Genomic DNA, 22,123 nt, shown 5'->3' on the forward strand with positions numbered 1-22,123 from the left:
ATATGCTGCAATATGGACCAAAAATCTCTGAATGTTTCCAGCACTTTGCTGAATAAGTAGCACGAAGAATTGAGGCAGATCTGATGGCAAAAGTGAACCAAGGTACACTTTTAGGCAGGTCTGGTGATGGTAGATGTAATGCGGCAAAATAGGCCCATTAACCCCAAATTTGTATTATTTTGATTTAATAATTGAAGTTTTTTAAAAAAAATCTAAACCTTTCCTACCATGTCCCACATGTTCAGACGACAGCTGTTGCTAGGTATCACGATCTGTGTGTTTCTGTTTAACTCAACATCTCGCGGGTGATCTCAGAACGCACACACACACAGTAACTCCAACTTTCTGTCATCTCCTTCTAGTTTTGTTCTGTCTCTGAGACAGTTTGGAGAAAAGCAAGATTTTTTTTTTTTTTTGCTCAAGCTCAAATGTTTTTAGTTTTTTTTAACTCGTGTAAATGTGTCAGTTTTGTTTGCACCACTGCAGGCAATTTCAGCACTAATTATCTCTCGCCGCTGAATTTGCATTGCAATTACGCCACATCTGAAATACGGAGTATACCTGTACTTTTCACGAATTGATACTGGAGAGTTTTATTTTTGCTTTTGTGTATAGGGTTTGAAATTTCAGTATAGCCTTTTGAAGAATGATTATTTCCTCACAGACTTTTTAGGTTTTATCAACAACAACAGTGCCCAAAAAAAAAAAAGAAAAACAGAAAACGCTGCACAGACAGATCAGCTCAGTGTTATTTGTGTTACACCTGCTTTTCTGTCCTATTGTACGATGTCTCTATGCCAAATAAAAAAAGAGAAAGCAAATACTGGAATCCTTGTTCCAAAGCACACTGCAAGGGACAGGACATAAAATAATCAAACACATGTTGGGTGTGTACCAAGAACCTGCAAAAGACAATAACCAGAGGATGCCAGAGCTATCACGTTGGTATGTTCTTATGTCTAATTGTCATTGGTTCAAACCCTAACCTAGCCTGGGAATCTTCAGTTTTAATTGCCTGTCAGTTTGTTTGTTTGCACACTGATTAATTATAAAATAGTACATTACTGTAAAACAAATCCCTGCTACAGATTTATTCAAGACAGAGCTAAATAGGTAAGAGCAGCCCACGCAGCTCCTCCTCTGGGCTTAAACAAAATGAAGCAAACACAGAAGAGCTGAAAACTGCACTTCCTCGAATGGCCACTTGGGGCTGACTCCAAAGTGAGCCCGTTCCCACAGTCCCCCAATTTAAAATGCGCAACTTCCCAGCTGTAATAAACATGTTTAGCTGCTTTCACCTTTTGTGACACCTCACAGGAGGTGGTGTTTTCTGATAACTCATGCATTTATATTAAATTAAGACTTGATCTCATGAATTTTGGAGGATGCAGCTACTTTAAGTGGCAAGTGGCTACCGGCTGTCTCTAAAGCATCTGTTCAGTCTATTGCAGCACCACCTTCTCATCCAAATATGGAGAGCCCTTCCTAAAAACAAAGCAAAAAAAAAAAAAAAATCTAATAAAAGAAGACAATGGTGAGCATAAAGAATCTGCACACCCAGAGTTAGTGTCCATCTTTAATATGGAGTCTAGCAAATATGATGGACTGACCACCTACCCTTTACCCCCTTCCTTCCTTGCATACTGTGTATTTTAAGGGCTCACAGAAGATGTATTGATACTGAGATCATTGTTTTTGCCACAACACTAGCAAGCTGTGAACATATCACTGACAGATCACCACGTTTCACACTCTCCCCCTTAGAAGGCCGTTGGAGTTAGATGTCAAAGGTTGGTTGTCTTTATGGGGTTTCTTTAGGAAACGTGTTAGCAAATATTTGCTCATTCTGATGTTACAAGGCAATAGTCTCATCTTTTATGATGTTTTTTTTTTTCTTTTAGTCTGTACCAGTCACTCAGGGAAGCACCTGGCACATTAGCAACTAAATTCCCCAGAGTGTTCAACAGCTAGTCCCAGGTATGTCTGACTGGCAGTCAATGCTATAGAGTGATCCAAAACAGTAATGTAGCTAAACGTGATTAAACGCACTACAGGGCTCCATAAAGCAGGCGGGAGCTGCAGGTTTGGCTGAACAACCTTTTTCTATCTCACGCTGTAAGAATGATGAAATCCTTTCACATTTCCATGCTGTTTTCACTTTGTCATTTGATGCCTTACTATAAAAATATGAATCATTGACACTTTAATCAAGTGATGCGGTTGCTTTTCACAAGTGTGGCATTTCCACGTGTTAAAGCGAAAAGGCAAACAGCAGCTTTTCTCTGGGGCTTGTTTGACAGACACAGAGCCTTTTGCCCCTCTATCGCCCAGCAACATTTACATCACCAATTACACCCTCTTATTATATTGCCATTATGCTGCATTACGGGCTTCAGAGCAACACAATGGTTCCAACATCTTGCCAGGTACGAGCTGTTACAGTGGAGCACACGCCCAAGTACATTCAGACGCTGTCAGCGACTCTTTACCACCCGTACCTTTCTCAAACTCCTTTCATTTCTCCCCCTGATACGTCTTTTGTTCGACACCTGATATGAACCCCTGGAGCTCCTGGTTGGCACAGGTAAAGGCCCACCCACTTTTTTCCCTTCACCCTGCAGATCAGCCTCACTGTGACTATTTTATTCCCAGTTCCTGCCTCACTGCTCGGATTGTCTAACCCATGCTCCTGGTTTGGAGCTCTCGTCCAGCGTCGTCTCGGGCTCGAGACCTTCAGGCACTGGTCAGGCCCAAGAGCACTCTCTCAGCTCTAGTCAGCACCACAGCTAAGCTCTGTCATTTCTCAGCTGTAATCATACCATCCCAGTCAAACGTGCAAGCAGGTTTTTAGGCTTGGCTTGTTTTAGTGTTAGAGTGTGTGTCACTCCCCTCCCCTAAGCACAGGTGGACTTGTAGGGAACATTGCCAAATAGTTTTGGTTTAGACGGAGGGAGGGGTGTTGGCTGAGGCTGGTGGGTGTAGCAGGTTTTTTTTTTTTTGTTTTGTTGTGTTTCTTAGATAACCGCTTCGTGGAGCGGTACCTTTTCACTCCCCCAAATCACGGACACACCTTCAGTGCAAATTTGAGTGTGTTTCGTGCCTGCTCTCACTTTCACAAGTCTGCCAGTGCTGAGACAGTGCTGTGTTTCCTGACAGGGAGTGAGAGAGGAACTGAAATCAAAACTTCTCTTCTTAAAAGGTCAGTAACATCTCGCTGTCTCTGTTCACTTTTCTGCTCTTTTCTCCGTCACGCTATCATTTGTCATCATCGAAAAAGTCGTAAAGTGAGGTTCGCATTTTCTCTCTGTTCTGGCAAAAAAAAACAAAACAAAAAGTTCAAAGCATACACAAGCTGCCGGCTACCTCCTGCGCACCAGAATCAAACTAACGGATGGCTGACCTTTTGCAGAATCGGGCTCTTCTGTGCGACCCATTTTGAATTGCAAATTGCTCCATGTTTCAAACTTTTCACGATGGAATATATATGTTTAAAAAAATGTAAAAAAAAAAGACTGCTCAGCTATGCAGAAACTTTTCTCTGTGCATATCTCGCAACAGATGTGCGCACAGTGAGTGAAAAGACTCCCCCTTTCAAACAGCAACCGCACACCAAGGGAGGAAGCAAGTGAAAGCATGACAGAGCTGGAACAGATTGAAAGACTGATATCATTTTTTTCTTTTTACTGTTACTTGTTTTTGTTGTAGTAGCAGCTTGAAGAACTACACGAAGATTGATTGCACGTGACTTTAATCTCGCATCTGCGACTGTACGATCGGCCCGAGCACAGCCTGATCATACAATGCCTCTAACTGACGAAGTAATAACAAGACGATCGGACACATGGGTTAACATCTGTCCGGCAGGAGTCCGTTTAATCACCGCTCGCGTTTTAGAGCAATCTTAGCTTCTGTGCAACAGATGTGGGGGCAGAGGTGCGACATTCACATTTCTTTCACTCTTCCTGTGACTCCTCATCAAATGCCACGAATAACTTCAAGAGTATCATTACAGGGCAGTTATACGCGATACTGTAACAAGGTACTGAAGTATTCTTGAGACGACACGACTGAATCATTGTGCGAGATGTCAACTGTCCTGCTTTCCGTGTTAGTAAGGCTGGCATGGTCCTAACTGAAGTGGCGAATGCAAAACTTTCGGCTGATTTAAAAAAAAACCTTGCAATTATGCACTATATGCTTCAAATACTGTACAAACGAGCGGTGGTTTTAATCAACAGGTTATGACAAATGAGCTCAGTTTCCAGTACCGACCTAAAAACAGGCAGCTGTGGTCTAAAGCAGCTTCACAGCTCACGAACCACATTATTATCACCAGGTTCTCAATTTAGATACGCAGTGCGTTTCCGTTTATCAGAGAACTAGATGGATCATATGAAAATGAATGGAAAATTAGAAAACGAGCCGCTTCCTCAAAATGCGGTGTGAGATGATAAAGGGAATGTGAGCAAAACAAAACTTCAAATACAATAAAGCAGCATGTACAGAAGATATCAGCTTGAAAGCTTATCAGCCATCATTGTTAATTTAAAAAAAACAACCTTACAGAGCTTTCTTTCCTGTTGCTGTGAGGTTAGATGGGGATAAAATCAAGTAGACGCTACCACACCTATTCTCGTCTGACTACAGCTCCACGTCTGCTTCTTTCTCTCTCTAGGATTAGTGATTTGAACCTGATCCTCGCTGGTCTTTTGTTGCAGGGCCTCGCTTACGTCGGCTGTGTTTAACAAACATTACCCGGGACAGATTTCAGCCGGTGTTTGTATAATCTCACCTACAGTATGCCGTGCAGATCATGACAAGCCGGTTAGCTTAGCGAGCCGGCGTGTAAGGGCACAAAAAGTGCTTGACTAAGAGATTTTAACAGCCCTGAATCAATTTGTCAAAATGAATGAAGACGCGGCTTCACATCTGAAGAATTATGCAATGTGTTCATTGTGAGACTGACGGTGAATGAGTCCGCACGCCTTCTTCCCACCTGACAGCATGTGGGCATGCCCATGTAACAGCATCCACACAGGGATACACAATCTGATGCTAACCTTCTGTGACACAGATGTCATCACGGCAGCTGTCCTGAATCTGATTCTTTTTCTTTAAGAAAACTGCTCAGAAAGCAGAGAGGACAAAAAAAACGCCCTCCAAAAAAACCTGATCTGTTAGACGCATACCCGCAAAAACTTGTGTTCAGGTTAATGTGCTGCGTGTGTTTGCATGTCTACAATGGCAGAGGAGCCATTTTTGTGTGCACGCGTGCGTGTCCGCCCTCCTCCGTAGGATCGAGGTCCAGGTTTTGTTGTGTGTGTGTGTGTGTTTTTCTGTGTGTGTGTGTGTGTGTGTGTGTGTGTGTGTGTGGAGTTGGGCTGGGTGAGTAAGCCGCCCCTCACAGATGAATAGAGGATGGGAGGAGGCTTGAAGAGGCTGCCGTGGGTGGGAGGCCCAAGCCCTGCCAAAAAAGCTCCTTCTGTGGGATTTGTGTACTTTTGCGTTCCTCACGAAACACAGCGCCTGGCTCCAACGACAGAAGCAGCCGGGGGGAGGGAGGTGGGCCCTTTCTCTCCCAGGGGTCGGCTCGATCACACCCTCTGCTTTTCAAGCTATATCCCATCTTTCCGTTTACAGTGCTCCTCCTTTTCATCTCCACATCCAGTATTTTTCTTAAAAATAATAAACCGACCGATTATACTCGCACACTTTGACTTCCTGGGAACACCTCTTGCCTCACACTTCCTGCTCACCACCTACCCTGACACCAAACTCTTCAAAAACAACATAATCAAGGCATTTGGGTTCCTTTAAGTTATTACTGCTTTACATAAATATATCACTTTACTTTTGAGCTGTGTGTGTCTGTGCTTTATCTGAAAGGTCTCGCAAAACTGCAAAAACAAACTCGATCACACAGAAACTTGTTTCATGTTATGAACTTCTATTAATAATGCAACAGTTGCTTTGTATTTACTAAATCACAGAGTGTCTTGTAGTGGTTTTTTTTATGCATTCCTTAGCAGGGTCATAGTCATCAGAGAAATATTTTTGTCATACATTTCAACATCTGAAATGTCAGTGGCAGCCGCAATTTGTAATGTGGTTGCGCAGTGAAGCATTTCACATACAATTTGTGGGTGTTTCCTGAATGTTACCTAGATAATACAAAATAGGGCCCCTGTAACCACTAGCAACCCACCTAGCTTTAACCTGGCGACAAGCACAAAGAAAGGCATTGGCTCTCGGCAGTTTGGCAATCGGGTAAAATGACTGGCTGGTAAATTAGAAAACGAAGAACAGCCGCACGTACAGTGCGGGGAAACATATAGAGCATAGAGCCGCGTGTCATTCAGCATCAGGGAGTTAGATGAAGAAAAGAAGAAAGGGAGGAGAAGGAAAAAAGAGAGCGTGATTTCATAATGTCTAAAAGAAAGATCTGGGTTGAATAAGTGGGTCCACCCACCTGTGTGTGAGAGGCAGTGAGAGAGAAAGCAGGGCTGGATGGCAGTTTTAGAGACATGAGTGTGTGGGTTAGGCTAGCTGGCCTGCTTATGCTATCTAATCACTGGGAGAGAAAGGAGAGCAACATGCCTTGATCCACCCACCTACCCCAGACAAACAGCAGTTAGCCTGCTAAGTACTATATGTAGTCGCCTGCAGCTCGAGGTGCTTCACTGGGAGATAAAATGTGACAGAGTTTGCAGGTAACACACACACACAGAACAATTATGCCTCACTCTGTGCTTGGGAGAAACAGAGATGTGTTAGTCTAGAGGCCACTGTGGTTCACAACTTCGTCAGAGAGAGCGTTTGAGTTTAAGCTGCCAAACACACAAACACGCAGGTTTCAGGTCGAAATAACTCTAATGAGACATCGCTCACTGTCTTTTGTTTTCTAACCAGATTAGTCAAATTAATTTTAACCCCGTCCACGCAGATTTCAACGTTCTTTATCTCAGAATATTTGCTTTCCGTGTGTGGATCATTTTATAAGTTCTGCTTGTGTTTTGTCACAGATTAGTTACCTGCTGTGATACCTGAGTGGGTGGGATGAAATTGGGTTCGCCTCCAAAAATAGCTGACCTGCGCATCGGGCTTGTGTATTTTGCCAGTGTGCATGCGGTTCACAGCGGTCCGCCACCTCGTGCATGTGTGTGTGTGCATGTGTGTGTGTGTTCCATGACAGGCATCTGTCTCCCCTGCCCTGCAGCCTGACTGGTTTTAATTAGGAGGTGCCAGAGTGCCCGAGGGCTCTCTTGCTGACACACACACGTACACATGCTCTCTCTCTCACACTCGCACACACACACACACACACACACACACACACACACACAAACATGCGTACAGCGTACACACAATACCTGAGGGCAGACAGAGGCTGTCCCACCAAGGCTGGCCTCCTTCTCGTTATCACCATAAGGAGTTGTCTTCATTCACCTGACGACCCTCGCGAAACACGCACGTACACAACGCTCACACAAAAATACAGACACCAAACCAATCCAGCAAACACAACAAAACCCATTCTGAAGTCAAATTGCGCTAGCGGGGCCATGACTCTTTGTAAATTTTGTTGGGATTATTACGCCTTGAATACATTCTTCTCAAAAAAGCGGCCTCAAACATGACGAATGATCAAATTTACCTTTAAGAAAACACTCAGTGGATTCATACAAAGGAGTGCAGCTAACTGTGTGAGACTTTCACTGAGTACTTGCAGTTCTTTACCTCCCTTCTGGCAAAGCTTCCCATATTTATTAGGCTGTTTGAAAAGAAGGCCCAATGGGAGAAAGTTAAAGCCCAAAACAGACAGGTCAGCAGACAGGAAACGCCCTCGTCTCACTCACCCAAATGGCATGCTCCAAGGTGAGTTCTAATGACCTCAGTGCAATGACAGATGGGTGTGTATCTCTGTGAATGTTTGTCTGCGAGCGAGCGAGGCAGAGCTTGCAGTGGGTTTGAACACATTCAACCCTCCCTTTGTGTTTAATCAACATTGCATCTCCAAGTGCCTGGCTGTCCTTGGCACTTGAGGCAAGGGATGTTAGACCTGGGAGGCTGCTGCGATGCCCTATCTCTGGATGGAAGAGGAGTGGGGGTAGTGAATGCCTCCCTTTCCTGCTTCTCTCCCACACCAAGCCACACCTGGCTTCAGAGTCAAAGTATGAGTTTGGCTGGTCGTGTTTGTCTGCCTCTACAGTTTTTATTAATCCTGGGAAGGTCAGCTGAGCTTGTCCCTGAACTGTTTTAGCACGCTCGTGGGCTATGTGTATACTGCTGCATTTTAACACTGATTCTTAGCAGTTATAAGTACTTCTTGAAAAGTCAGAATCCAGAACTGCTTTACAGACCCCCTTCAGGTCAGAGTTCACATTTATCCCATCAGAAAGTGGTCGGTCACTTTTGTGGAGGTGAAATCTATATTTATGCAGCTACTTTTGTCAGTTTGGCATATTCGCAACTTGATGAAACAATATGAATGTCTTTTGGGAACACTTAAGAAAAAGTGATTCCAGCAGATATTCAGAACCAAAGTGCGTCCATAAGACAGCCTCAACACTCTGCAGGCATCCTTGTAATACCTCTTTGCAGCTAGTTTGAGAAGCGTCTACCTAAACGCTAGGTGGCGGAGGCAGGGCCCTGTTTGCCAAACAAGGCGAACTAAAAAGCAACAGTCTAGGATCACACTATTTCATACCAGTGGCACATGTAAAAATTCACTCTGTGATACGTGGCTGCTGTGCTGCTACGAGACCATCTGAGATGCTGATGAGATCTTCTCAGACGTGCCAAAAAGAGCCAATTTTAGTATTAAGAATCGGACTGCCGTGTTTATGGTCTGCACAGAAGGCCAAGCTGAGTATAGCACCAAAGTTTTCATGATATCAACTTTATGTAATGATGCTTCACACCCCATCCCCCATCCAAAGTGCCAATCTGGTGCCCTTGTATGTGTATCTTGCTGGGAGCAGCAGGTGGCAGTAAACAGGTACACTGACACACCAGTCAGAGAGACAGACAGACAAAACAGATGACTCTTACTCAGCCCTCATGACTGTGAGCGCGCACAGAGCAGGCGGCAAGATCCACCGCTTTTTCCTGGAGAAAGGGGAGGAGGAATGAGTTGTTAGCTTAGAGAAACACAAAAGACTGAGAGACACAGAAAAAACTTTTGATTGTTATTTGCACAGCAGTTAAAAATAGCTTATGTTATTTTGTGATTAAGCCAATTAAACTCATCGCTGCATATGGGATGAAGATGCACTTTTTTTGGCCTTAATGCACATTTCTCACCAGATTTTCTGATTTAAGTCATATAACATGTTCAGGTTGTCCTGAAAAGAAAAAAAAGGCAGAGCTGAGATTGTACGAGCAGTTTTAAAGGCCTTTAAATTAAGCTGCGTATTAATTTGCCATAGACGTTTGTGAAGTTTTGTCACCAAACACAGAGCTGCATGGCAAATCTGTGTGTTTAACAAATTGCATGTCAGCGCCACAAGATGACTGTTTTCAATCTGCAGTTCAAAAGCCTGCACTTCTTTTTTTTGTGCTTTTTTTTCTTCCGAGTTTAGAACAAAGCAATACGCACAGGTACCACTTACAGAGCGCTGCTGTGACGGCAGCAGGCGTGTTTAGAACAGATAGTCGAACTTTTTAGGAAGACAAACGCTGTTTTTCTGGCCGTCTGGCTGGGCTGCTAGCAGTTAGTGGCTTACCCTGTTTATATATACTAGATGCCAATGCGAACTGGCCTGGGCTCTCACCCTGTACAAAACAGTGTAAACCACCGTGGGCATGGGCTGCGGTTTGCTTTGGTCCATTTTTTCCCCAAGTGGAAGTGGGCATAGCATAGTCTGATGTACGCTCTGATGTGTACTTGTTTGTGGAGGTTAACTCAACACAATTTGACTCCTTTCACTGTCTGATTGTCGGTTATGATATACGGTCGGTCAGAAATATTTTAGTAGATTTGAAGGTCCAGCAGCCACCAGGAAAACAATGGCTCGCTGCGTGCTCTACCATCGTGGACGAACATCTGCTCGGATCTCGCTTGCTGCCTTTAAACAGCAAGACTGCCGCTCTCTCTCATATTGCTTAGGCGGTAAAACTTATACGAATAAAAACAGTGAAGTATGACAAAGGGTGTGGTTTAATGATGTCACACAGGAAAACCCAATGGCTTTTTCGACACTGTGAATGTGCTTTGTCATAACATTTGGCTTGTGCGCGCGTGTGTGAAAGCAAAGGCAAAGGAAACACTTGTTCTCCCTTTTTCTTTCCCTCCGTCTTGCCATCACAAACATCTGACTCAACACAGAAAGGAGCTTAACAGGCAATCTCGTCTTGAAGTTTAACGTCTCCTCAAAACTTCTGCCGAACCGAGTTTCCTCCTCTGTGCTCGAGCCTTTACAGAATGGCTTATTTCTACACCTTTTTCTGCATGAACTTCCTCCTCCTCTCCACAGACTGAGGTGGTGGTGCTCACCAACTGTTACCCTGCCTCGGCGCTTTCTGACTCAAAACAGGACTCTAACGTTGGCCGTCTGCTCTTCACGGCCGGGTTTCTGAAACTTAGTTGAAACAACGGTTCGACAAAGCGAGAAAGAGAGAGAGAGAAAGAAAATAAAAGGTCTGTAAACAGACGCTTGTGGTATTTTTTTTCTTTTGTCGCGTTTGTGGTCTAATTCTGTCTCAGATACAGACAGCTTTTAAATAATACAGCCTTTCAAATTAACGCCACTGACTGAATCAGCTAGTTTAACGGGGTTATGCAGAAGTCTCTCAGGTCAAAATAGGTTGATTTATTAGGTTCTTTTTCCAGAAACTAGTCAGTTCTTGCTATCAGTATTTCTCTAAGGTGGGGTCAGTGTGTGGCTTCCTGTGGAAATCGCTTTAGATTTATTTCAAGTTTCATTTTTAATAGAATAGAAAAGAGCAGGTGTGGGAATAAAACTAACCTGATTTAAGTTCCACTTGCATTTCTGCTTCTCCTCATCTCAGTCTGAGACTCACCAACAGAGGTGCACAAAACGCTTTCCCAACTTTTCTCTCCGTCTCTCGCTCCCTCTCTTTCTCCTTTCCATTTTTACCCTCCCTCAGTCTCCCCAAACAACCCCTTCGGGTTTCTTTTGCCCCGGTCCCTTTCTACCAAAATCCACTCTAACACAACTAAAAATTCATTTTGTCTGACCTAAATCAGAGGGTGTCTGCGCCATGGGCTTATTACACACTGCGCTTAAACTTGTGTTGTGGAGGAGGATGGGGTATTATTATCTTCCAGCTACCCACCCTGCTATAAAAACTAGTGGTGCGACATCTCCACAGCGCAGAGCTGCTGCCCTCCCTCCCTTCTTCCTCTCACTCTCTCGCTCGTCCTACATGAGCCACACACAACAGTGAGCCTGCCTGACTCTAAACTCCACACCAGCCACTCGGCTACACAGACAAACCCAAGAATCGCTCTCTGCTCTCCTCTGCTGCGCTGCTTTGCTTCCCTTCATTGGATATTTTTCCTTCCTGGGGTGTTTTTTTTTTTTTTTTTGTGAATGGGTATCTGAATCTAGTGTGAGGAGCTTGTGAATGGACTGACTGACAGACGGGCAAAGAGGGAGGCAGCTGTGTTTCAATTAAAGAGAGCTATGCTGAGAGGTCAAGTAAGGAGCAGCGGAGCTTCTTAGTAGTCTGGAAATACAAAGACACGTGAGAGGAATTGAGAAAGAGAAGGTACGGTAGGTGATGCCTGCTGAAATCTGTGGAATGCTGGGGGAACGTATCAAGACATGTGCAAATTTATTTGGATGTCAGACTTGTGGAACATCCACATGGGTGTGTGTGTGTGTGTAATCATTTCTGAGTATTACAGAGGATGTGTGTGTGTGTGTGTGTGCGCGCCTGTGTGAATCAGCTTGCACTTTTGGGTTGTGTGCATCACTTAAGCGTTCAAATGAGCGCTTTAGACCATAAAGGCCCGAAAAGGTGCAAACAGGTCAATAAAACCACTTAACGACTCGTGTCATTATTCGGGCTGTGCAGTGTAAACACTGTGCCGTAAAGATGCTGGAAATAGCGCGGGCATTTATAGCATCACAACACATCTCGGAAATGCCAAACATAGTAGTTTCGGTGGACTTAAGTGCGTGTTTTGTCTCCAAAAGTAATTACACATTACAGTTTTTGTATCTATATGACACTCTCCGTTAAATCCACAAATACTCAGGTAATTTTTTTTAAAAAGCAGGGAGGGGGCATGTTTTAGAGCACAGACAAAATAGACAAAAAAAAACATGTTATGGATTTGAGGCTGAGCTGTAAATGATTGTTTACAGCAAGTCAGCTTATAAGACCTCTTAGCTCATAAAGTTACAAAAAGCAGTGACCCGTAGTGCTCTTGTAACTGTTTACTCGCCGCTGTTTTTAAAGTTTCTGGTCTTCTTTTTTTATTCTACATCAAATTCTTTGTTGGAGCCAACTGAACAGAACAAAATGTAAATACAGTTGCCTACAACTGACTATGAGTGGCACATTTTAGAAAGCATTATTCAGCGGCATACAGAGATGCAAAACAAGGCTGTGCTGTAATGCTGACGTGCTGGTGGTAAACTACATGCAGTTACACACTATGTTAAAAGTCTGCTTAATGATTTATTAATCATATCTCAATTAATCCAATCAGTTTTTAAGCTTTACCTGCCAGTGTGTAGCTTAGTAAAGACACTCAATATTATCCTGTTTAAATGTAAAGTTTAAAAAGCCTGACTTTTAAAAATACAAATAAATGTGAATAACTGCAAACTGGAAAACTGAAACAACTTTTTAAAAAAAAAATGCTGTAATGATCATTTTATACTGTACCATCCTTACTTGTGGTTTGGGTTTTAACTTCCTCTGCTCATTTTGGGGGGTCTTTCCTCAGGCCAAACGGAAGAAAGTATCAGATGAGATTTAGAAACTGTCCATTATTTCAAACTGAATATGTGTGATTGAAAATCTTTCTTGTTTTATTGGCAATAAAGTAAACTTTTGGGGTGACTGAGACGGAGGCGGGTAACTGTGGGCCCCCCTGAAAGGCTCGAGAGATGACATTTAGCGCAAAGAGGCGCTTTAAGGAGCCGTGCGATTTGAACTGACCTTGGATCAGGTCCAGTGTTAACTTTAAATGAATCATTCATTTTTAATCAGTCAAGGCTGAGCGCTAGCCAAAGGTACAAATAACTGCAGACTTTCTGAATTAATTAAGTGAGCAATGCAGTATAACATTGTATTTAATGGCACTTTATGCATTTGACTGTGAATCTGTAGTTGGAAGTTACTTTGAAGTGCACAGCTTCAAAAGTTTATTTGTTTAGTTGGGTTTATTTTAACCTAAATGCTAACAATACTTAAAAAAACCCTCTGTGCTTTTGTTAAAACACACACACTAATTCCTAAAGCACTGACTGTTCCAAATAAGCAGCGGTTTCTGTTTAAATACTCGGATTTTGACCCTGACATTTCACCATTACTGCAAAGAGAAAATAAAGCCCCAGTCATGAAGTTTAACTGGCATTGTGTCCTCCTTCCTCACCTTCTCTAATTGACAGCAATTAAGATAAAATATAAAAATCTCCTCCCCTTCATGCGGCCTAGAGGCTCAAAACTAACACTAACCACGGAAGTGTCTCCTCGAGGTGCACTGCTGTTTCACTGGCGATAATGGACTAGTTTACACAGCAGGTCAAATGAATGTCTTCCCTTAATAAGGGGGGTGAATTTTGGCTGTCAATACTGTAAATTATTGGCTGTGCAATTGTCCACCTGTGACAGTTGTTTCGCAGGTGTTTGCTATGGGCAGTCGGTGACAGGGGTAAACTCTGGCGGCTGGTGATTTAGCATGGGGGTCAGGTGGATGAACGGGCCTGACAGGAATAAACTAGGCACTGGGTGTTGGAGCGCACAGGCCAAATGAGCGTCTGCCCGTCACAAGGCTTGAGATGGACATTAGCTGGTGATTTGTGGCCTGAGCGGTCAGGTTTGGGGACAAGTTAGCCACTCTACTCTAGGCATAATGATGATACAGCTGCAACACGGACAGAGCGAGGTGGAGGAGGAGAAGGAGGAGGTGGTGAGGAGGAAGAGGAAGAAGAGGAGAATCATTAGGAGGAGGTGGCGCTGGTGGTCAGTGCCCGGAGAGCAGATGAAGTTCTCGGGAGAAAGACGACACTGGATGGAGGTGACACATAATTTGGGGCGGGAGTGCTGAGTTGAAAGTGTTGGTGACTAAGTGAGGCGTGAGAGGAGATGCTGGCCAGTACAGGAAGGCAGAAAGAGAGGGAGACGGAAAGGCCTTTATTAGAGGTCAGTTTAGTAAATGAGTTGAACTCGTGTGAACTTTTTTTCCCCACACTTGGAACTTCTTCCTTTAAAGCGGTGATGCAATTGTGACAGGTGCTAAAAGTTTTAATCAAAAACAAATTTTGTTTGTTTTTTGTTTTTTAATTCACAAAAAAAATCCAGCCACCTCATTGTGGCAGGTTGTTAAACCTGACGACTATTACCGAGTTGAGCTTTATTGCTAATAACTTGGAGTTGGTTTGAAAAGGGGACAGAAGGCGAGTCACTTTGTGCCCTTTCTCAAGGCGTCGCCGCCCTCGCTCCCCTTGATGGGTGGGTGGGGTGTTGCGTGTGCGTCTAAAGGGCTAAGACTTGTTTGGCTGATGAAATGTCGCTCCAGGACCTTGTGGTGGGAAAGCGGTGCCCTCCTCCCCTCCCTGTCTATGTGGCACATCCTCCTTAGATCCTCTCCACATTGTAATTAGGGGCTGGCCGCTAAGAGCTAGTGCTAGCTAGTGGCAGGCAAACAGTGGGAACGGGGAGGGGAGTGGCACTCGTCGGTTCAGTGGGTGAACAAACAGCAACAGCAGCACGTGTCCCATAGTTCCAGGAGTGGGTGGGATGGGTCGAGAGCAAAAAAAGAAAAGGAGAAGAAAAAAAAAAACGAATGCGAGACAGCGAGTTCGCCAGGCCCTCCCAGTCGTTTTCTCCTGCTCTTATCCACTCAGTGTTGTTCCAAGCTCTGCACTATTGTTTGCCTTGGCAGGCTGTCGCAGGGAGGGGCCCCTCCGCTGGTGTTTGTGCAACCTGTTAGGGAACTTTTAGGGCCATCTGATCTCTCCCTGCTGGAGATTCTCTCACCTTTTTGCCCAGGCCAGGTTATTACTTTTAGGGAGGTTGTGCACATGGCGTGGGAATACAATAAAAAAAAAACTTCTATTCCTTGTAAAAGTGTAAAGTTGTGGTGTGAGCTGCATACATCCTCATCATCATTTCCATTTTGCAAATCGCCAATCAAACAGCTCTCCCCCCCCCCAAGCTCGCTGTAACTTTCACTGTCGCATCGAGGCCGGCGTGCGTGCCTGCGGACATATATCCTACACTGCCACCTCCTCTATAGACATTTTAATTATGTCCACACTGTATCAATGGCACGAACATGGCAACAGTTCCCTAGCAACAAGATCGACAAGAATAAACTACATGTAAGATTGGTAAGGTATCTGAATTGTACACCTGCAGGTGAACTTGGGGATTTTTTCTGAAATAGTTTTTTTTTCGCCTTGGTTTTCCTTTTTTTTTTTTTACTTCTGGCGTGATTCACTGCAGGAAGCTCAAGAAAGTGAGACACTTGGGTCTGTATGTGTGTGTGTGTGGCTTCAGAGCTGGCCCATTTCGGTTCAGTCAACAATGCAGCTGTGGTGTGTGGGGCTGCTTCAAAGTATTTATCTACACATGCCTCCAGTGACCACCAAGTGCGGATGGCTAAGTTTGAGCTCTATTCATAGACGTGAATGAATGAGCACCCTGCCAGCGGAGGTTTGATCACTAGAACTGTAAACAACAGTACAGTGAATCAACAGGTGGGAGCTCAGGCAGCTGTGGAGTGGAAAATGTGAAGAAAGAGAGCAGACCGAGAAGAGATTCATCTGTGCGTTTAGACCATAACGTGCTTTATATCAGGCTTTTCAGGCACCGCGCTATAAGTGAAATGAGTGAGGATAGACTGCAAGTAAGCATTTTGACAGGATACAGTATCTAGAGTACAATCTGACCTCTTTTGTCGTTTTCTTCACTTCTCACCACATCCCAGTCTCTCTCTCTCTCTCACACACACACACACACACACTGTATTGTTCCGATGAACGTATCGGCTTGCCTCTTTTTCATATCTGATAGACGCAGACAAGAGGGATGGACATTATAAGCGCTATCACAGAACGTCTCTCACACACTTTTTTATCACACCACCCAGTTTCGAATTGAAAAGTAAGAAGTAAGAAAGAAAAAAAAATAATCAAGAACCGCTTTAGGACTTATTAAAATGATGGGCTTCCCTAACTCACACACTTGCAACAAGAAATGATGATAACACATTCAAGAATAAATATTACCCAACGTGATGTTTGCTCGAAATGAGACATGCTGTATTTACCACTTGTTGCTTTTGCTGCACAGATGGCACGCAAACAAGCATGCCTACAGTATATTTTAATAAAGTTAGACTGTCACTCATTGTGTTAACACTATCGGCCTCGGCGGAGAGACTCCCCTTATTCGCATATGAAAGCTTTTTTTGAAAGCCTTCACCCCATGAATGGACGCCGCTTGTCACCGGTGACAGCAGCAGCACCCGTCGTTACCGCTGCACTCTCTGCGTCGGCGTTTCAGAACCCCGCTTTGTTGTTTTCTTTAACATGCCTTCATTAAATCCTGCACCATCCACGTGGATGAGTCAAGTCAAGTTTACAGGGCAGGCTCTTTGCACGGCCAGGAAGCAAGAAGCCAGCTCTGTGGATTTAAAAGAACTATTATTCACCGCTTTCAAGTCAAAGTGAAAGTACATGTGACCAGTCATCAAATGCCAACAGGAAATTAAACAGGACCTGTTTAAAGCGATCAGCATAATATTTCACACTTGTGTGTACTGTTTTCAAGTCAGCATGTGGGCTTTTTCCTGAAAGATCCCCCCATATTAAAAAAACAAAGGGCTCTTGAACAACATGTAATAATATTGAAAGTATTTTCAGATTTCTTATAACGTCAGTTGTGAGAAAAGCGTCAAGGGAGCTTTTGTGATGAGTATATCAAAGTATTTGCAAAGACATTTATTAGACACAGTAAATCTGAAGTGTAAAAATGTACAGTATTTAAAAATACTTTTCAATACCGGTTATTAGTCGTTTGTTGTTTTTCTATTTTTTTGATGTTGTTAAATTATGCATTTATACTTTTTTCTGCATTAAAAATCAAAACCATTCACTGGTATTTATTTTTTAAATTAGAAAATAAAAGTAGCTTACCTTTGGGATTAAAAAAAATAAATAGTGCATTAGATTCAATTTTTTTTCCCCCAAAACATTATTCAAATAATAAAGATGCTGAATGAATGATGGGAACCTTGTCAAAATGTAACCCCGCTTAAGTAAAAAGCAAAGTTTCAGGTCGAGAATAAGAGAATTAATTTCGGTGACGATTCAGAATTTGTATCTTTTTTCAGTTGCCACCAGATGTTTCACTTGTACTGCTTTTTGTCTCTACAACCAGCAGAGATAAAGAGAGAGAAGATGGTCCACCACAGAGAGGAGGATCTGATCGGAATCCCCTTCCCAAATCACAGCAGCGACGTCCTCTGCAGCCTCAACGAGCAGCGTCGCGACGGGCTGCTCTGCGATGTCATCCTCATCGTCCGAGACCAGGAGTACCGCACCCACCGCTCCGTCCTGGCCGCCTGCAGTCAGTACTTCAAGAAGCTCTTCACAGTGGCCACTACTGATGGCGGAGATCCCAATCACGCCGCGGCTGTGTATGAAATTGACTTTGTGGCTCCAGAGTCGCTCACAGCCATCCTGGAGTTCGCCTACACGTCCACGCTGACTGTGACGGCGTCAAACGTCAAAGAGATCCTGAATGCAGCTCAGATGCTGGAGATACCCTGCATCATTAACGTTTGCCTGGAGATCATGGACAGCGGTGGCGGAGGGGGTGGCGGTGGGGGTGGGAGAGAGGTGGAAGGGGAGGAAGATGAAGAGGAGGAAGAAGAAGAGGAGGAAGAGGAAGAGGAGGACGAAGAGGAGGACGCGGGGTCAAGAAAGGATGAGCACGAGGAAGAAGAGGACAATGTCAGCGAGAGGTCGCTCCAGTCTTCCACGAGCAGGGGGGAGCGGACGCCCCCGGGGATGGAGGATTCGCCATCTCCGAGCACCTCTAAGTACCACCAGCAGTTCGGGCTGCACAGGGAGACGCCCCAGTCGCAGTCTCCAGAAACCATGAGAAAGCAGGTGAAATTCAGGGGATATCATCTTGTTTTTGTTGATAATCTTATCTTATTTAAGCTCTAAAACTAATGTATCTAAAACTTGTGTTGCAGGAGAGCATTGAGACTCGAGCTCTGAAAGATTTCTCCATCGAGTCTCTCCTGCAGGAAGGGCTCTACCCTCGCATGCCAGCACTGGACAGGAGGTCCAACTTTTCTCCTCTCCTCCCAGGATTCTACCCCCCGATGTGGGCCGCTGAGTTCCCAGCTTTTCCTCAGCAGCTCCTGGAGCCAGCCCACCACCCTCACATGGGGGCTTCACCACAAACCAGGCTCCCCCACAGCTTCCCTGCCTCCACACCACTCGAAGCCTCCAGACCCCTTGATCTAGCCGTAAAAAGAGAGATCATAAAGGAGGAGATGAAAGATGAAGTCCCTCCCAGTATGCTCCAAGGCGAACTGCTGAAGGAGTTTGTCAGCTCGAACCTGGACGGCACTATGAACGCAGGGTCAGTGCCAGCGGAGAGTCATCCGCTGGGTCCCATTAAGGATGAGGCAGACTTTCGGTCGTACCTGAGTTTTCTGAGCTCCGCATCCCACCTGGGTGCGCTGTTCCCCCCCTGGCAGCTGGAGGAGGAGAGGAAGATGAAGCCCAAAGCGTCACAGCAATGTCCCATCTGCAACAAGGTCATTCAAGGAGCTGGGAAACTGCCACGGCACATGAGGACACACACAGGGGAGAAACCATACATGTGCACAATCTGTGAAGTACGATTCACCAGGTATGTGGAAAGCAAACCCAACTGCTGCACATTAACAATTTGCATTATCTTGACATCTTCATCTAGCATACAAAGAGTGTAAACTGCAGGGTTAATGGAAAAGTACCCCATGCTCTTTTCACTGAGGTTAATCTGTTTTCACCTCATCTGAATATCAAAGACGGTAAAGTGGAAAGCCCCCTCTGCTTTTGCATTAGTGGTATCTCACTTACCTACATCCTCCCACTTTGGCATAGTTTCCACTTTTATTTTTAGAGCAGAACTTTAATGTTGACACTAAAAGGAAATCATCTGTGTTGGCTTTTTTTTTGTAAATCAGTCACTTGTAAAACTCGAGAACTGAAAGGGCAATGGTGTAGGATTTATGTGTTACTCTCATTTTGTGAAAGTGTGCGGTTTTCTTCTTTTCTCAGACAAGACAAGTTGAAGATCCACATGCGGAAGCACACAGGTGAACGCCCCTACATCTGCCTTCACTGCAACTCCAAGTTTGTCCACAACTACGACCTGAAAAATCACCTGCGCATCCACACGGGCGTCCGTCCGTATCAGTGCGAACACTGCTACAAAAGTTTCACGCGGTCTGACCACCTGCATCGGCACATCAAGCGGCAGAGCTGCCGAATCTCACGCCCCCGGCGGGGACGGAAGCCAGCTGCTTGGCGTTCAGCGCCCCCCGGCAACTTCCTGTGTCCCCCTACTGCTGCGACCAACCGGTTTGATGAGAGCAGGTTGAGCCCCGCGTACCAGGGGGTCAAGAGTCACGCACTTGGGGAGCTGCTGGGCCTCGGGAACAGAGGTCAGGGGTTTAAGAGCGCGGACGCTGCCGGCAGGGAGAGTAGGGAGGAGCTGCGGGCAGAAGGGAAGCACATCTCGGAGGAGGAGAAGCCGGGAGCTGGGAGGCAGAGGGGAGTGTTTGCTTTTGCTCTAGCTGGAGAAGAAGTGCTTACCCAATCTCCATATTATGCTGCGACCTCTAACCCCTGGGCCATGAGGCTGGAGCGGGCTCCACCCATCCCTGAGCCGGCCAAATGAACACTGGTCTGCAGAAGACAAAAGGAAAAAAAAAAAAGACAAAGAAAATGTCTTTAATCTCTGCATCTCATCTGCTCCAGAAAGCTAAAGCACCTTTTACACAGAGAGAGACAGCAGGAGAGAGTGACGTGTCAATGAATAGCTCGAAGCCTGCTGATACGGCAAACAGATATTCAATCAAAAAGCAGACTTCTGTCACATCTGCACGAAACAGTAGGTCAACACAGGTCTTACTATTCACATTAATGAAGGTTCTCTTCTAAATGAATGTGATTAGCAGCACCCGTGAGTACCTGCAGCACGATGTCGTGGCCGACGGCGACAAAAAGGTCTATTTCTTCATCCCCGTGAATGTTTACATATTCCTTCAAAAGAAGCAAAACAGTCTGTTTATGAGGAATGCCGTTTTCGTACATGTATATTTTTTTGCATTATTTATTCAAAACGCTGTAAAAAAAAATTTTTAAATTCTGATAAGATTCCTCTGAAACTGAAAAATTTGTTTCTTTAAAATGCAGAATGTAAACACGTGATCACAAATGTATAAAAAGGGGGGATTTATTGTCAAAAATGGCATTAAGTAGATTTAATTAACATAAAAGAAAATTGAAATATAGCTTAATAAATCAATAAATAACCCTTCACTGAGACAATTTTACGTTTTTATTTTAAGTCGTTGGGTTTATGTGTTGAAAAAGGGCAGCGCTCTCCAAATAAAAGCATCTATGGTGCTTGAATGCTTTAGTTGTCATCTTATAGTTTTCTAAAAATAAAGGAAGACCACTTGAAGACTTAATTAGGAGACACGATGATGCATTACGATCCCTCCACTGCCTTTATTCTCATTTAAGCTCTTTTGTCTGCACTATTGTACATATGGACCCAAACTTTTTGGCCATGCTGGTGTTAATTACAGTTCTGTTGCTGATGTTGTAAAAATAAAGGAGTAAATAAATAAAGAAAAAGAAAAGAAAAGCTCTTAAAAGACTATGAGAAATCCATCCAAAGATGTGTGCTTTGATATTTCAGACTTGAATAAGATTTTGTTTTAATGTTTATGACCACGTGTCTTCAGAGGATGTATATTTCTGACTAATCGATTGCCGCTCTAGCTACACGGTATGCTTGTGTTTTGTTTTTTGGGGTTTTTTTGGGGGGGTTTTTGGTTTGTTTTGGGGGGTTTCTGCTGCAAGAAATCAATAATTTTTTTTTCGTCTAATGTTCATCTCTGATTCGTGTATAAAGAAGTAACAAAAAAATATTTGAATTGAAATGGGAAAGTATTTTCTTGCTATTTATGGCGTATTTAAATGAATGAGCCTTGGCTATATTTTGCAAATCTGTTTTATAAAGACACTAAATGCAAAAAAAACCAAAAACAACCCAACTTTGCTCTTGTCTTTATTATGTCAAATGTGTTTGTACTCCTATTTTTTTATTTTTTTATTTCTCCAGATCCTGGCAAAGGTTTCTGGAAAGCTCGGTCACATGCTAAATTGTTGCTTAAAGTTAAGATTAGCATAGGGTTTGAGTTTAGGCTGACATCAAGCAAAAGTTAGTGATTAGGTGTGTATTTGGCAGAAGTGCTAGAATAACACAAGATTTAGAAAAGGCAGGCAAAGATTATAGTTGAGACAACACGGGATCACGTGTCAACGTGTGTCCGCACAATTATGGATGAATAAATAACTTTACCATCAAATGATCATAAAACGTAATTATAGAAGGCCTCGTTCAGGTCTCCACAGACTCTAAACCCAGAGAAGTTCCCTCATGTCACAAAGTATCTCAGACGCACAGTTATTTAGGCATTCATTCATCACTTTTATATCAAGCAATTTAATTACCCTAACATTTAGCTACTTAAGAATGTGTTGGTGGTGGTGGGATGCTTACAAGCTCCCTGCCCAAAATTTTTAATCGTGCTATTTATGCATCATTTTCAGGAGGCACGACAGCCATAGAAGCTGCTTGTGGCCAAGAAGTTACACAATAATTTAAATGTCTTTAT

At 43.9% G+C, this 22,123-nt stretch overlaps 1 protein-coding gene across 4 annotated transcripts; it reads left to right on the top strand.

Moving 5' to 3' along the window:
• The first annotated feature begins 3,057 nt into the window (after positions 1-3,057).
• On the top strand, positions 3,058-21,499 carry LOC120714196 (zinc finger and BTB domain-containing protein 7C). Of its 4 annotated transcripts, none has more exons than XM_040000288.1 (4): positions 3,058-3,199; positions 17,587-18,320; positions 18,410-19,077; positions 19,491-21,499. In XM_040000288.1, the coding sequence occupies exons 2-4, from the start codon at positions 17,607-17,609 to the stop codon at positions 20,110-20,112; spliced, it is 2,004 nt and encodes a 667-aa protein (XP_039856222.1). In that variant the 5' UTR covers positions 3,058-3,199; positions 17,587-17,606; the 3' UTR covers positions 20,113-21,499. The 4 variants fall into 4 exon arrangements, with proteins under 4 accessions (XP_039856222.1, XP_039856223.1, XP_039856224.1 ...); XM_040000289.1 differs by having other exon boundaries at positions 17,590-18,320; XM_040000290.1 differs by lacking the exon at positions 3,058-3,199 and adding an exon at positions 3,211-11,733.
• The last annotated feature ends 624 nt before the right edge of the window (positions 21,500-22,123 follow it).

This window comes from Simochromis diagramma, unplaced genomic scaffold, assembly GCF_900408965.1.
Source record: "Simochromis diagramma unplaced genomic scaffold, fSimDia1.1 OVJJ01000596.1, whole genome shotgun sequence".
Lineage (NCBI taxonomy): Eukaryota > Metazoa > Chordata > Actinopteri > Cichliformes > Cichlidae > Simochromis > Simochromis diagramma.

Excerpts from the sequence above, each read along its gene's own strand:
- LOC120714196 (XM_040000288.1), top strand. The coding sequence starts at position 17,607 with ATGGTCCACCACAGAGAGGAGGATCTGATCGGAATCCCCTTCCCAAAT. Across the intron at positions 18,321-18,409 it reads CAGAAACCATGAGAAAGCAG|GAGAGCATTGAGACTCGAGC; the intron begins GTGAAATTCAGG and ends CTTGTGTTGCAG. Across the intron at positions 19,078-19,490 it reads TGTGAAGTACGATTCACCAG|ACAAGACAAGTTGAAGATCC; the intron begins GTATGTGGAAAG and ends TTCTTTTCTCAG.